Genomic DNA, 14,376 nt, shown 5'->3' with positions numbered 1-14,376 from the left:
TCTGAAAAGTGCTCTGGTATGTATTTGTACTGTTGTATACCTCTGTAAAGCACTCTGTTGCTTTTCCAAGCTAGGTGCACACTCAATAAATACAATAATAATAATAATAATAATAATAATAATAATAATAATAATAATAATAATAACAACTGAGTTTCAGGAATAGCCCCAGAGTGTTGGATGCTCTCCAAGATTTCCAAACCATCCTCCACCTTGTCCAGCTTTTCCTTCAGTACCACTCTGGACGTCTGCACCACAGTCTGCAGAGCTCTAATCTGAGTAAGAACACAGTGCACATCTGACTGCAGGGCCTCAAGCCCTACCCCTCTGCAGCAGAGTCACCCTCCTGATTTTGCGCACACCGGAATGGTCCCTCCAGGTCATTCTACCACAAATAAGGGCCCATAAATACAACCAGCGTGTCATTGGGGTGGGTTACTCTGAAGTCTGTATCCACAATGGTGATGTGTCCACCACCTCTACCTACAGCTATTTATCATCCACATCATCAGCTGTGCCATTCCCCAGCATCTGCTTCTCCGTGTGGGATGCCCAATGGTCTCCCACTGCAGGATTCAAATAACCCTGCCAGAACCCTTCTGGCCTCATTGGTATCTGTGTAACAGTGAAAGGCCCACCCAGGCCCACACTACCTGACCATGTCAGAGTGTTTTGTACACCATGCCGGGAGGTAGCACACTGCTCTTCCCCGGTGGGGATCACTACTCTTCTCCTGGCAGCATGCCGGGCTGGGCCTGCACACTCTGCGTCAACATCAGAGATATCCCCTACCTTCCGCATCCACAGTACCGTGTTCGGTGGACCATGGGGTGCACAGTTCCTGGGCTACCTCCCACTCTGCTCTTTAGTGCAGCTGCATCATCAACAGGCCGCTAGGCCACAAGTAGCTGCCCCAGTGACACCCTGGGACTCTGACACCATCAGCGACCCTCATTCACTATCCTCCGCCTCGGTCTCAGCACACATCCAACAGCGCTGGTTGCTGTTCCCCGGTATACACCTCAACCTGGAGGGCTCTCCCCCTCGGAAAATGTTGTGCTAGCAACAGTTCAGGGCCCTGCGAAGTTCTTATTGCGGTGTACTTCCATGGAGCTTGTTGTTTATGTTGCCATCTTTGCTGTGCCCCATGGTGGCATCTAGGAATCCCTTTTAATGTGGTAACAAAAACCTATATGTGGGCAGGGTGAATGCACAGAAATGAACCCCAAAACAGCAGAAACAACTGATTTGAAAAGTGTGCCATCCTCAAAGTTGTGATTTATTGAGGACAAATGGTTGTGGGATGTGATCATTTTTTCGTCAAATCTATTGGAGGGAGTGCAATCTTACAGCACGTTAGGAACAGGCATTATCTAGCGCAGGATGACTGATTACTGCATACACTTGATTGGCATGGTGTCTTACACATCCTAACACCACCCTCCCCGGATCCACTATGGCAGGTGTTTGTTGAGGCAAAGTGGGTGAATGTGTACCATGAGAAATGCTGTCAAGCTCCAGGGCAACCAGCCTTTCCTGACGGTAGCAAAAGAACCCGGAAGAATGACGCGTTGTGCTCATCTAGTGTAAGGCTCCTGTGGCAACATTTTATTTTACGTGCAATAATGAACAACTTTGTGCTATTTTTGAGGTAAACACACCTCTTATTTAAGGACAGAGAGGAGGAAGAGGGAAGAAGATGTGGTGCCTGAAGTTGTCTGTTTTCTTTTCTGCTGAAGAGAAAGAGAAGTAACTCTAACAAACAGGATAGAAGTCTGGTTTTGGGGAACAATTATGTAACAGCACAAACTGTGTAAAGTGACCGGTTTTATGAAATATTGCTGTAGAGAAGGATGGCTGCGACCACTTAAAAGTCCACATGCAAACTTCTGAAAATGTAGGAGCTTGTTGTAATGGTCATCACTGACTTGCACCTCTAGTTCATAAAATGTATTTTCTTGAAAAATACATGCTTAGCGACCTGCTAGAGTTAACATTGTTCATCAACCATATAAGACCATCAAAATCTTATATTATATTGCATTTTTTTTTAAAGAAACAAATGTGATAATTCATTTACTGTTAAACGTTTAACATCATATTGTAGAGCAGCTACGGTTTCCTTGGCACTTGTGTATAGTAACGTGTTATTCTGTTGCCAAAGCCAGCCTGCAGTGTACAGCGTTCCCGATGGGACAAGGGGAACAGGCAAAACGTTGTGACCTTTTTTTTTTTTTTGTATAAGGAGACTGAGTGAATATTTCTGGGTGAAGCAAGCTACTATACCGAGTTCAAACATCTGAAGAGGGAGGTTAAGAAATCCTGAGTGCGGGGTGTAGGGATTACTCTGTCCTGGGGCAGTGCAGACATCGTCTGAGGCAGGGAGCAGCAGAAGAAAGGAGACGTTGTGACCCAGCTCCAACACCTCCTGTGTGTACAGACGGAAGTGCTTAGCCTGCAGAGGGACACAAGCAGAAAAAGAAAACGGGGGTATTACCACACGGCACGTAGACTATTGAAACAACTACTGACACGGAAAACCATAGCGTTAGGAGGTGCACAAGAATAGATTATGCAGATAACGTTTCTACACATCAATCAATAATTTTACTTCAAACATGAAGGTGGGAAGCCAGACTTCAACAATGGCTACGAACTCCAATTCCAGGGCGCCACGCACACACGCACGTACACACACTCATTAGCATGAAAACAAATAGTGAAGCATGTCACGAGGAGTCAATATGCTTCTTTACGCATTCATGTATTAATTTATAACACTCTTATTAAGCACTTAGGAATCATCTTAAGTCGCCCACATGACATAATGATATGTTCCTACAGGTCTCCGCTTCCACGTGTGTATACCGTATGTATAGGATTTATGAAGCACATACCCAGCTGCCAAGCAACAGAACCCTGTAAAAAGAAGGGCACGCCAGGGAGTAATACACAAAGGCTATGTCACAGGGGCAGCAGACATGCAGGGATTCATATGGGTGCGCACAGTAGGAACTCGGGGGTGCGGGAGGGGGCAGGGGAAGGGATAATTAGGGTTGAGTGGGTGATCAGAGATTGGAGTGGTGCTCTATGAACAGTAGGGCTATCAGGTCCATTCTGAAGTGTAGGATGGAGGGAGACAGTCTTATCTGAACTGATGACTTATTTCCAAGACAGGGTGCAAAGCAGGAGGAGGCTTGTTTCCAGTTTCTTTTTCTTCTTGCATTTCTTTGTTTCCAGCCTAGCGATGTTGTTTCTACTGGGATTACGTTGGCTTCCAGAGGTGGTGAGTTTCTCATCTAAACAAAGTGGTACTTCCGTTGTGACTGCTTTGTATTTGACCTAGACTATCTTGAACATCATACGTGCTTAATGGGGTATTTTTCACTGCAACTCCTTGAGGATGCGGATGATGTGCTTGAATGTTCTTAGTCCTATGATGGGGCAAGCTGCAGCAGGCTGGACAACTTTGAGAATGGCCATGGTGGCATCTGGGACTCCGGTGAGTAGGGTCCTGCCATCATAAAGGTGGGAGAAGAACAGGGATTGGTCTGAAACTCTGGCCAGGGATGGAAGGTTTGAATTCGCAGAGGAGAGCACGCTTTGCGATGACTTTAATCTATGGAATATATCTTAATTTTTGTTTAGGTCCTTTAACAGAAAAATGTAACTAATCTAACAACCCACACCACGACAATCCCACCCCAAATGCTGGGTCAAGAAAATTGAAACTGAATAATCTGTTTGATTAAAACAAGAAATCAAGAAATCGAAGAGGGTCCTCTAACTTTTCAGACCTGAGGACATCACACAGTGTTCTAAATACACACAGACAGCTTCTCTACAGAATAGAAATACAGCCTGCCTGCTATTATCTCTCTGATGTTTACATACACAATGCAGACACACATCCACTATTATCATTGATTAGACATTCACTCCATATCTTGATTGGCACAACTATAAAAATTGTAACATCTTCACCAGATTGGAGATTGATCCCAATGCTTTGTGTATTGCAATGCTTTTCTATTTTGTATTAATACAGCTAAATGTCCATCTTCTTGGCTTACCATCATTATTGTCACCTTCTCCAAGAAGGGTACCACAAATTTGGTCACATCTTATAGGCCAAATAGCCTAATGAATATTGAATGTAAAATGTTCTGTCATGTCATACTTTAAGCAGTCAAATGATGTCTCAAAGACAATTTTAAACCCAGTACAGGGCAGATTTGATCCTTGCTCATCAACAATTTACCAAATGTTCATTTTGTATCATATAATTCACAGATATTCAATTGCTAAGAAAATGCCACTATATGTAGCCTTCCTAGAATTTTCATCTGCTTTGGACCTCGTTGATAGGGACAGGCTCTTGGTCAAACTAAGTGCCATTGTTCTAGATCCACCTTTGCCCAGCATAATACAGAGCCTGTATTCTGATACACCCTCACAAATTAGATTTGGGTCTTTTGGAAAACTCTCTTCGAAATGTCCGACCTTGTGTGGAGTTAAACACAACTATCTTCTAGCTCTGATACTATTCTGTCTGTAAATTAATGATGTGGTGGAAATGGTCCCTCTTGCCTCAAAAGACAATCCACATGTGAAAAACACACAAGTACAGTACTTCTGTACGTAGATGACTCCGTTTGCCAAGCCTGTACAACTACAGCATTACAAGCGCAACTTCAGATAACAGAGCCACACTGCAAAGAAAATAAATGAGTGATCAATATCACCAAATCCTAAATGATGCTATTTATAGGTTCCAGGCACAAACCTATAAATGTCTTTTTGCCAATAAACCTTGGGAACAGACACTGTCGTTCCCTTTTTTAAGTGCAAGGTTGGAAACAATTCTAACATAAACTCCACATATCTCCACTAGATGTTAGATGACACCCAAACCCTCATTCCTTTGATAGGGGTGCATAGCCGGTCAGATAGCACAGCAACTAGAGCTGTCGCTTTGACATCTGTTCAGAGCCTGCCGATGCAGGTTCGAATCCTGGCAGGGCCAAACTCATCCTTTCATCCTTCTGAGGTAGATAAATGAGCATCACACACCGTCGGTAATAATAAGCAGCACTAAGATGCCTGAGGGTTCGTAACACTATACAAATGCAAAATGACCATTATTATTAAGTGAATTTGGAGACTATAAATAGACTGTATTCATTAATTCAATCTTGGATGGAGGAGAATGGTCTTGCACTCAATGATGACATGATGGATGTTATGATCAAAATGTCAATGCTTTGTAATATCTGGCTGTAAAGTTAGCGTGCAAGATAAGGTTAAAACATTAGGTGCATTCTTAATCAGCCCATGAGCATGCATGCTTAGCTAAACAGCCTTACCTCCAGATCAGTTTACTTTGGGCCTCATACCGCCCAACTTTATTTGCGTTAGCTCCCACCCGTCCGCCAGTATTATCGCTGGATCATGGGTTTGGCGCTAACTGTTACTCCCCATTCCACATTGGGTGCATAATGGGGAATCTTTGGCACTATTACAGTGTGATAATACCGCTGGCAGTAATCGTGCTAAAAATTGATATTTCTCTGTGATGTTTACCCCTAGCTCTGATTGGGCAGACCCATAAATGTGGTAACACTGTTGTGAGGGACCGGAGGGGGGGTCTGTACTTCCGCTCTCTATTTGGTAGAGGAGAGGCACAGAGGACCCCTGCCAAGATTCTCTATTATTGGTGTTGTGGTCGAGCAATCAAGGCCTAGCTTCTCGGAAGGTGATGTGGGCTGGTTCTTAAGTACAGTGTAGTCCCCAAGCACCCACAAAGGAATGTCCGCACACTGTATTGGTTAAAACATAGTTGTTATATAATTAATATTCAAAGTTATATACAATATCATGATAACACACTTTGTACTCAGTTATCTATAATGGCAAATATATACAGTTCTATGTGGTACCACAATTACTATTAGATCTCTTTAAAGTGCATCAATGGTACGGCTAAATGGCACACCAATCAAGTCGTAAAGGAAACCAACAGTAGAGAAAAGAGTAAAGCAGTTGATAAGAACAGTTGACAGAAATACTGGTCACTACCGTTAAACACAGCTCTGTGTGGAGATCCCCCCTACCTGGGCAACCTGTAGAATAAAGATACAAGCTCAGTCCATATATTGTTCACAAGAGACTTCCCAATAGTTCTGCAACACCAAAGTACCTGGCGTTGTAGCGTTCCTAGTCGGGGAATCAACGGCCCTTCTTGAGTGTCCTACCTTTAAGGCAGGAGTCACGGGTCATCGAACGTCTTACGGAGAACAGGGTGAGCTACGACGGTGAAGTGGTACCTTCATTCCTAGCGGTGCTCATTAACGGGAAAGTGTAAACGACCTGCAAGGAAAGCCGTGCAGGGCCCTCGGTGTCGATAGTTCTGGACCGCAAAGAGTTTGAAGAACTGTGGCCCAGCAAGGGCATCGAGTCGTCGGCGTCTCTGTGGTCTTTGAGTGGTGGGAAACCCACCAGCGGATGCTCCTCGGCACGTCAATGGTCAGGCCTTCTCCAGCAGGATACAGTGGCGACGATGCGGACGTGAGCATCCTTGGATTCAAAAGTTCTTAGGCAAACGGGAGCACGGCAGCTCCAGTCGGCGACAGCGGTGGTCGACAGTGGCGGACAACAGTCTGGGCCCCTTGGGATTCCGCAGTAGTCCCTGTCTCGGGTCGGCAGCCTGTCGAAGGTCTGTCTACCAGGGAGCTTTGGCAAAGATCTGCTGGTGCACGATTGTCCCTCATAGCTTGGGAAGAAGGCGCCATACCAGGTCCTCTCTGGGTCAGTCCTTGGAGACATAGCAGCTTTCAGATTGTGAACGAGATCAACAGCAATTCTTCTCGTCTAGCAGGGCTTCAAGGTCAAGCTTCAGTTTCACTACAGTTACTCGTCGTAGTGGACTTCAGCTTCTGAACATGATTCCTAGCAGTGAGAGGTCCCCAGATATACTGTTGATCTCCCATTCATTCCGCTGGGTCATACTCAAGCATCCAATCACGGTGAAGGGCATTCATGCAGACAGGTAGCCAATCAGGCACACAGTGTATTCAGGCCATTCACTTCTCTCCAGACACTAACAACAAGTTATGTGTATTGGGACAAGTACCCAGCCATTCAACACTCCACACTGCATTGATACTGGTTTTGGGCAGTGCTGTCTCAGTCATTGTGTCAAATACCAGATACTAGACACCCACAACACAGAATGTGTATTCGTCACACACTCCATTCACCCAGGTCCCACCCACAGGCGTACCCACAACATACGGTCGTTGGAAAGGCTCCAGCCAGTCTGGTCAGCACTTCCCCACACTACCATGTATGGAACTTCCACCCAACAGCCAGTCAGGGGGAAGGGACAGAGTCAGGGCTTCCCGGGACGTCGGGAAGATCAAGGTAACAGGCGATGGAAGGCAAAAGGCCACGGGGGCCATCTTGTCTCCATCAGGAATCTACCGATTCCAATGACAGGGCCTGGGTATCCCAGAATGGAGAACACTCAGGGCACCAGTCAATTCAGCACGGAGCTGCCACCAGCTCATGCCCTGCTCTGTGGGCAACCCACAGGTGCCCAAAAACATCCACTAGGGGCATAGGGTTGCACCCCTACTCATGGGTGCCATAAGGGTATCCCATGGGTCTGTACACCAAAACCAAAGGAGAGAGCTGCACCGCCAGGAGTCCCACATGAACTCCTGCGCGGATAACAGAACAGAACACACGCTAAAAGGCAGTAAAGGACAAGGATACGGGGGCCCTGTCCCTCCAAGGCATTTCCAGCATCATAACTGTTACCACCACATTTTAGGACTACCGCCCAACTCATGATGAGGCCTTTTATCATCAAATTGCTGTCTCAAATTTCCCCCTTTTGTCAATACAGAACTGCAGTGCTTTGGTGAGGACCATTATAAACTCAAAAAATAGATCACTGCTGTTTGCTGGTTCAGTCTGTTTGTGGGTATCAGTTAAGGAGACTATAACACACTAGAGGTGGTAGGGGGTCTGAAGGGAAATGATCATCTATACCATGCTAGAAAAAAACCTGCCCTGGTTATTTATTGAGTCTAGGGATTTCTTTACGGTTATTGATGATTAGTCATAAATGTCTGACCGGAATATTTTAGCAGAAAGGCTGGAGAAGAGGTCCAACCAGAGCACATTAAGTTCGAATAACTTGAACTTGTTATGTGCTCCAAGAACTACATTAAAGAGCACCAGAAGGGGAGTCTGTTCTGCAGCTGCGCCTGTCTCTTGGAATGCTTGGCCACCTAATCTAAGAGGCATCCAAGGCCAGGCAGAATTTAAGCACAAATTGAAAACGTACCTTTTAGAATGACAATAGCTTTTTGCATAATAGTATGCACATGGGTTCTCATATCTGGAATTCTTGTTCTGATTGCCTGCGGTGTCTGCTGCTATAGAGCCCTTATGCCTTCGGGCTGCTAGAGCAATATCTATCCTTGTTTATAAGCATTATCACATAATTTCGCCACAGGTGAAGTTGGTCTTTTTAGCCAAATTCGACAGAATTGTGACCTATGGTTCAGAGATGTGGGGCTTGGATGCAGCTTGTAAAATAATGACTTTGAGTGAAATAAGTTCCTACTGATTCCAAGATGTTTTCCTAATGCTGCATTGGAGGCTGATGTAAGTGCACTCACAGCCTCAATAGAGGACATGATAGACCAGCTATCTATGATAGGAAAAGAGAAACCTCAAGAAATTACAATCTAATAGACCTTGCATAGGAGGAACACTTCACCACATCTGTCGCTTCAACGTTTACTACCTCGCTGAAATCTGAATTACAGGGCCTGTGCCTGGAGTGTCTGCTAGCACCAAGAAGTCTTCTAGAGGCAACAGTGGACCACCTCATTTAACATTTAACATATCTTAAGCAGAAAAAGAAGCCGGAGCACTTGAAAAGTATAACAACAGCGCTGGAGAGGGTCTCTAACCTTGCTTGGTCTGATGTAGACAGCATGGATTGTTTTCAACAGCCTTATGTAAGAACCCTGATAAAGCCTCATCAAAGATATCTTTTCGCCTTGGCCAGATGTGACAAACTTCTGTTAACCAGTAATTTGAAAAAATACTAATTGTCAGCAGACACAAAGGGCCTGATCACGACTTTGGTGGTAACGCCGGCGGTACTACCGCCAGTGGTATTATCCCTACCGCCGAACTCCCCGGCGCTAATAGCGCCGGTTCACGAGTTTGGCAGTAATGTAATTCCCCATTGAGCCCATTCGGGAATGCCCCATTCCCCATTGGGCTCCATGGGGAAAATTCACGCTCTTACCGCCGGCGGATTTCCCGCCGGCGGTAATAGCGCAAATTCTCGCCGGATTACCCCCCAGCTCAGAGCTAGGGCGAAATCCGCCAAAGTCCTGATTTGGCAGACCCTTAAATCTGGCGGTAATAGCACGACCGCCGGATTTAAGGGTTACCGCCAAAGTCGTGATGAGGCCCAAAGTGTCAGCAGACAAAAAAAGATCTGGGAGACCCTGCTCATTTCTTTCTCTCATGCCGACAATATAGGCAGCAAAGGATGTTGCAACTTTAACAGTTGCTTGTTGCTGAAGATCTTCTAGTAGCTTTAGATCCTTGAACAGAATAGAGCTACTGACGAACAGACAGCCCATGAAACATGCTTGGCTTCCACTGCGCAACTTCATAAATTAAGGCATTTGAGAAATAGTTTTAAGCTTTTTGTATTTTATGTGAAGGAGGTTGGCAGTTTCCAATATAACCCATTGATGTATTCCAATATAACCGCTGTCCTAGTGAATAGAGAAAGGACTAAGGGCCTCATTACTAGTTGGGTGGTATCCCGGCTGTAAATCTGCCAGAATACTGCCCAAATGAATTACCATGGCCGCCACTTGGTCCTGCAGAATTTCGGCCGTATTACAAGTGGTAGTGACGGTGTAATTCTCCATTGATTTTGAGTCCATTGGACTCAATGGGTCTTTTAAGGTGGATTTACCGCGGTGGAATTTCCACCGCGGTAAATCCACTGATTTTGACGATTTTTAAGCAGTGAGTTGTAGGATTTACCTCCAGGATTTTCCTGGAGGCAAATCTTCCACTCGGCTGTAAGTCCTTTTCAGGTTCAACAGTGCTGCTCGACACGGAAGGTGATCAGGAGGCAAAACCAGAAGCCCAAAGCCATGAGCTAAGTCGGGGAAAACAGGATCTGTGGAGGGGTGTTGAGGATGATGTGTGGGAAAGGGGAGAATGTGAGGGGTCTGACAGAGTGGCCATGTCCACAGGTGCTGAAAAGAACATGGCCACACCCAGGAAAGGGCCTGCGGTGGCTGGTGGAACATGAGCGGGATATTAGCAGTTTTTTTTGCCCATGTTTCTAGCCACCTGATTGACTGAGCACCTTTCCTTGGGTGTGATGAGCCAGTGCATTCACATATTATCATAAAGGATAAAATAACTACTACAATGAATGTACAAGATGTTCATGCATATTCATTGTGCCAGTCCCTCAACCTAAATGTCCAGCACAAACAAATGAATTTGGACACAATATGTTTTACCAATCTGTTCAAGCAATAGGTCCAGAGTAATGGAAGATTCACAAAAAAAGTGGCAACCTAAAAATATATCAATGTCAGGTATTGCGCCTAGATTCGATTCAGTTCGTAGTGCTGCATGTTACAAATGTCTCAATCAATCAATCAATATAGAATTATATTCAGTTGCACTCGCACCAATGCTGGATGGATCACTGCTCCCAAAGATACCAAATATACCTTCTTTATGTCCAGCTCTTGCCCCGTGAAATCTATCCTAACAATAAGTCTTCTGAATAGAGAGGCACTACCTTTAGTTTGTGGCAAAAACATGATGTTTGAAGAGCTCATCCTAATTTGAAAAGACACTAGGAAGGCATGACCTCCTTCCCTGTAGGCCAGGTGATGATTAGGCAGTCAGCAGTCCTATGTTATCCAACTGTTACCTGCGCCCCAGAATAAATCTCTGAAGTCTGAAGCACGGAAGGTCCAGTTTGGTTCAAGCAGAGTTGTACAATACACACAATCTGAATAAAGGTATGCTTTCTTCACGTCACACCAGTCAATTTTGGTGAGTTATGGCAAGTGATGTATAGCGCAGAATCACATTTTAAGCCCAATGATTTTAATGGAAACTGGAGAAGGGCGGTCTCCTAAAGAACACTGTGCATTCCAAAATTGTATTGTATGATGTTTGAAGCGCAGGAGAGGCTCAGACCCACTGAATAATGTATCTTTTATGCCCTGAGCCTCACCACAAGAGTTAAACTTGGACGTATTAAAGATGAACCAACTCCCATTGATGTATTGCACTGAAGAGGCAACATTGCCCTATTGGTTACTGCATGCATCTGATGGGGAAAGACCAGAAGCAGATGTGCCCAATCTCAATGATATTAATAGTGCATTTTATTCACCTGGTGTACTTTAAGTAGATTTCAGTACAGATGTAAAAGGTGCATGCAAATGATAGTTTACCAATGTTCTCAAATGTGTAAACCATGTTGCATCACGTTTAAGCAACCTTTAGACTATAAATCCATACAACCACACGATTGAAAGTCCTGAACACATGTCTTTGTAAGAACACGTGTTTAGATTGATGAAAACCTGAAATTAACTTGTATCTACTATATGAAAGCCTGGCTGCTACTTAGAAACCATATGTTTATTAAGGATTACAACCAACGGGCCTCATTCCGAGTAGGGCGGTAAGGGTTAACGGTCACCGGTAATGAGACTGGTGCCGTTAAACCCTTACCGCCCTACTACGAGTTCCCTTTGCGGGTCCTTCCTTAACGCCTGCTTTTTTTTATCTTATAGATAAGATAAAGGAATAAATCACAATATATTGCTTTATAAATATAAGTCTCTACACTTTAAAAGACATTGGGGGTCATTATGACCCAGGCGTTAAGGGGTTAATGGCGCCGTAAAAGGTTGCAGCGCCATTAACCCCTTACTACGAGGTCCCTTTGCGGCTCCTGACCTTAACAGCTGGACCAGTCATTAAGGTAGGGACCCGCAAAGGGACTTTGAAGGTAATTATGGTACCGTAATTACCGCCTTCCCCATTCCCATTGAGCCCTATGGGGCAAAAATGGGAATGCGGAAGGGCCAATGGTAAATGGTGAATTACTGCCCCGCCAACCTTGGAATGAGGGGGTAATTCCCCATTTAACCATGGCGGAATCGGTAAGTTACCGGCGTTAACCAATGGCGCTAATAGCGCCATTGGTTAACGCCCCATGGCGCTAATAGCGCCACTGGTTAACGCCAGAGTCGTAATGAGGGCCCTTCACTTACCAGATGAGATGGATCCTTGAACCCCTAGAGACACAACTCCCAATGAAAACCTTTGCAGGAGGCTAGTAGTCTTTAAAGTAGACTGAATAAGTATTGGCAAAGCCAACATGCAGTTTGTAAGTGTATTCAAAGTTTACAACAGCAGAAGTAAAGTTATTAGGAAGTCCTCTCCCATTCCCATCAGCTTTGGGAAAGCCCAGGGGGGATCTTATACCAGATTGAACTCCACTGATCACCATCAAGCAAGAAAGAGGTAGGGCAACAACATTATGCCTGTTGAATCCTATAAAGGTTAGGTGGGTTAACTCTCCGCTGATACTCTGATTTTCTCAGACCACTTTTCAGGCTACTGAATATACTGTATTGGGGTGGACATTCGAGGTCCCAATGCATGAAAGAGGTTTACGATTTTCAAGTTGTACTAGGCCGTAATGCAGCTGGATTAGATGTGATATTGCAACTAAAGATGTGTTTTTGTGTATTTAAATGAATTGGAATCAGCGTTACATAGTGTGTAGTTTTGTATAGTTTTTAGATTTGCAATAGGTTTGTTTGTTTGTTTCTTTATTTATAATGTACGCCAGACCCAAAGGTAACAGGGTGCAACAATAAGAAAATGCAAGGCTTTCAGGTCACAATTAATGTTACAAAAAGGCATATACAGTTACATAAGGTTACAGGTATGTACAGAGGACACATATAAATCTAGAATATGAACAAGTTATGAGCAGGAAGAGTACATAGGCATAGATCAGGTTTGCAGTCTATAGGGAGGAAGGACTGGGACAACCTTTATGAGGCTGGATCCACGGTAAGGGCTAGTGGTCAGTCAGGTTAAGCATATTGATATAGCTATTTCTAATTTGTAAGTACGGTTGATCTGCTCTAAGCTGATGTGGCTGGGAGTTCCAAAGTTTGGATGCTTTCACGGGAAAGCTATTGCCGCCAATCTTTGTAAGTCGGAATCTAGGTACTGTAAGGCAGTTTGCATTGCTAGCTCTCGTGTATCTAAGCGATGATCTTCTATGTAATCTATCTACAGGTGAGTGAGACCGTTTTTAGAAGAATTATGTTGTGGGTAGAGAGCCAGTTATATTGGTGTCTGGTTGCAGGGATATGTTCTCTTTTCTTCACGCCTAATGCGACTCGTAGAGCATTGTTTTGGAGTGTTTGTAACCTCTGAATAATAGCTTTGTTAGCACCACTGTACAGAGCATTACAGTAATCTAGCCTAGAGAGTATTAATGCTTTGGCCAATATCAAACAACTGTCATTAGAAAGGAATGGTCTGCCTGCTCTAATAAGCTTACAGGTGTAAGCGGTAGTAGAGGCCAGTGATTTCACCTGTTTGTCAAAAGACATGGTAGAGTCAAGGTAAAAGCCAAGAGTTTTCACCTTCTTGGCTACCCTAATGATGTTTCATCAATGGCGAATGCTGAGTATTGATGGCTTAATTTCTTCAGGTTAAGGTGGGTGCCCAAGATGATGAGTTCAGTCTTATCATCATTCAGGCATAGACCGTGGGTGGTCATCAATGCCTGGATGCTGAGATACACTCTATTCACCAACGCCAAATCTGTGTCGTAATCCCCAGAAAGTGGAAGGAGAATCTGTGTATCATCTGCATAGTTAGTGTAGGTGATACCCAGAAGGTCCAGATCATCAAACAGGGGCTTTGTTAATATGTTGTATAATATAGGGGAGACACGGGAGCCCTGAGGTACCCCACATGTAATCGGGATGGGATGCGTAGCTGCAGATGGGGAGAACACCCTAATTGTTCTGTTGCTCAAGAATTATTCTAACCATTTTATGGCCTCTGTGGAGAAGTGAGCTGCAGACAGAGTTCAGGTGATTGCAGAGGACCTTGTGATCCACTAGATCGAATGCCACAGAGAGGTCCAATAGTAAGAGGAGTGCTGTTTTACCCTTATCTCTAAGTTCATCAACCTGTCTTTTAGGTTGATAAGGGCCGTTTCCATCCCATGAGCATCATAATTAGCAGTAGCATCGA

The 14,376-nt window shown here is 44.5% G+C and overlaps 1 protein-coding gene across 1 annotated transcript in view; it reads right to left on the bottom strand.

Moving 5' to 3' along the window:
- ANKFN1 (ankyrin repeat and fibronectin type III domain containing 1) overlaps positions 1-14,376 on the bottom strand; it is a 1,946,563-nt gene that overhangs the window by 469,005 nt on the left and 1,463,182 nt on the right. The window contains exon 15 of the mRNA XM_069654938.1: positions 2,287-2,455. Coding sequence (XP_069511039.1) covers positions 2,287-2,455 — 169 coding nt within the window. The remainder of the gene's footprint in view (positions 1-2,286; positions 2,456-14,376) is intronic.

Source organism: Ambystoma mexicanum, chromosome 3q (assembly GCF_040938575.1).
Source record: "Ambystoma mexicanum isolate Mex_15411 chromosome 3q, UKY_AmexF1_1, whole genome shotgun sequence".
Taxonomy (NCBI): Eukaryota; Metazoa; Chordata; class Amphibia; order Caudata; family Ambystomatidae; genus Ambystoma; species Ambystoma mexicanum.
Note: the sequence above shows the minus strand (reverse complement) of the source record. Positions and strands in the feature narration are given on the sequence as shown.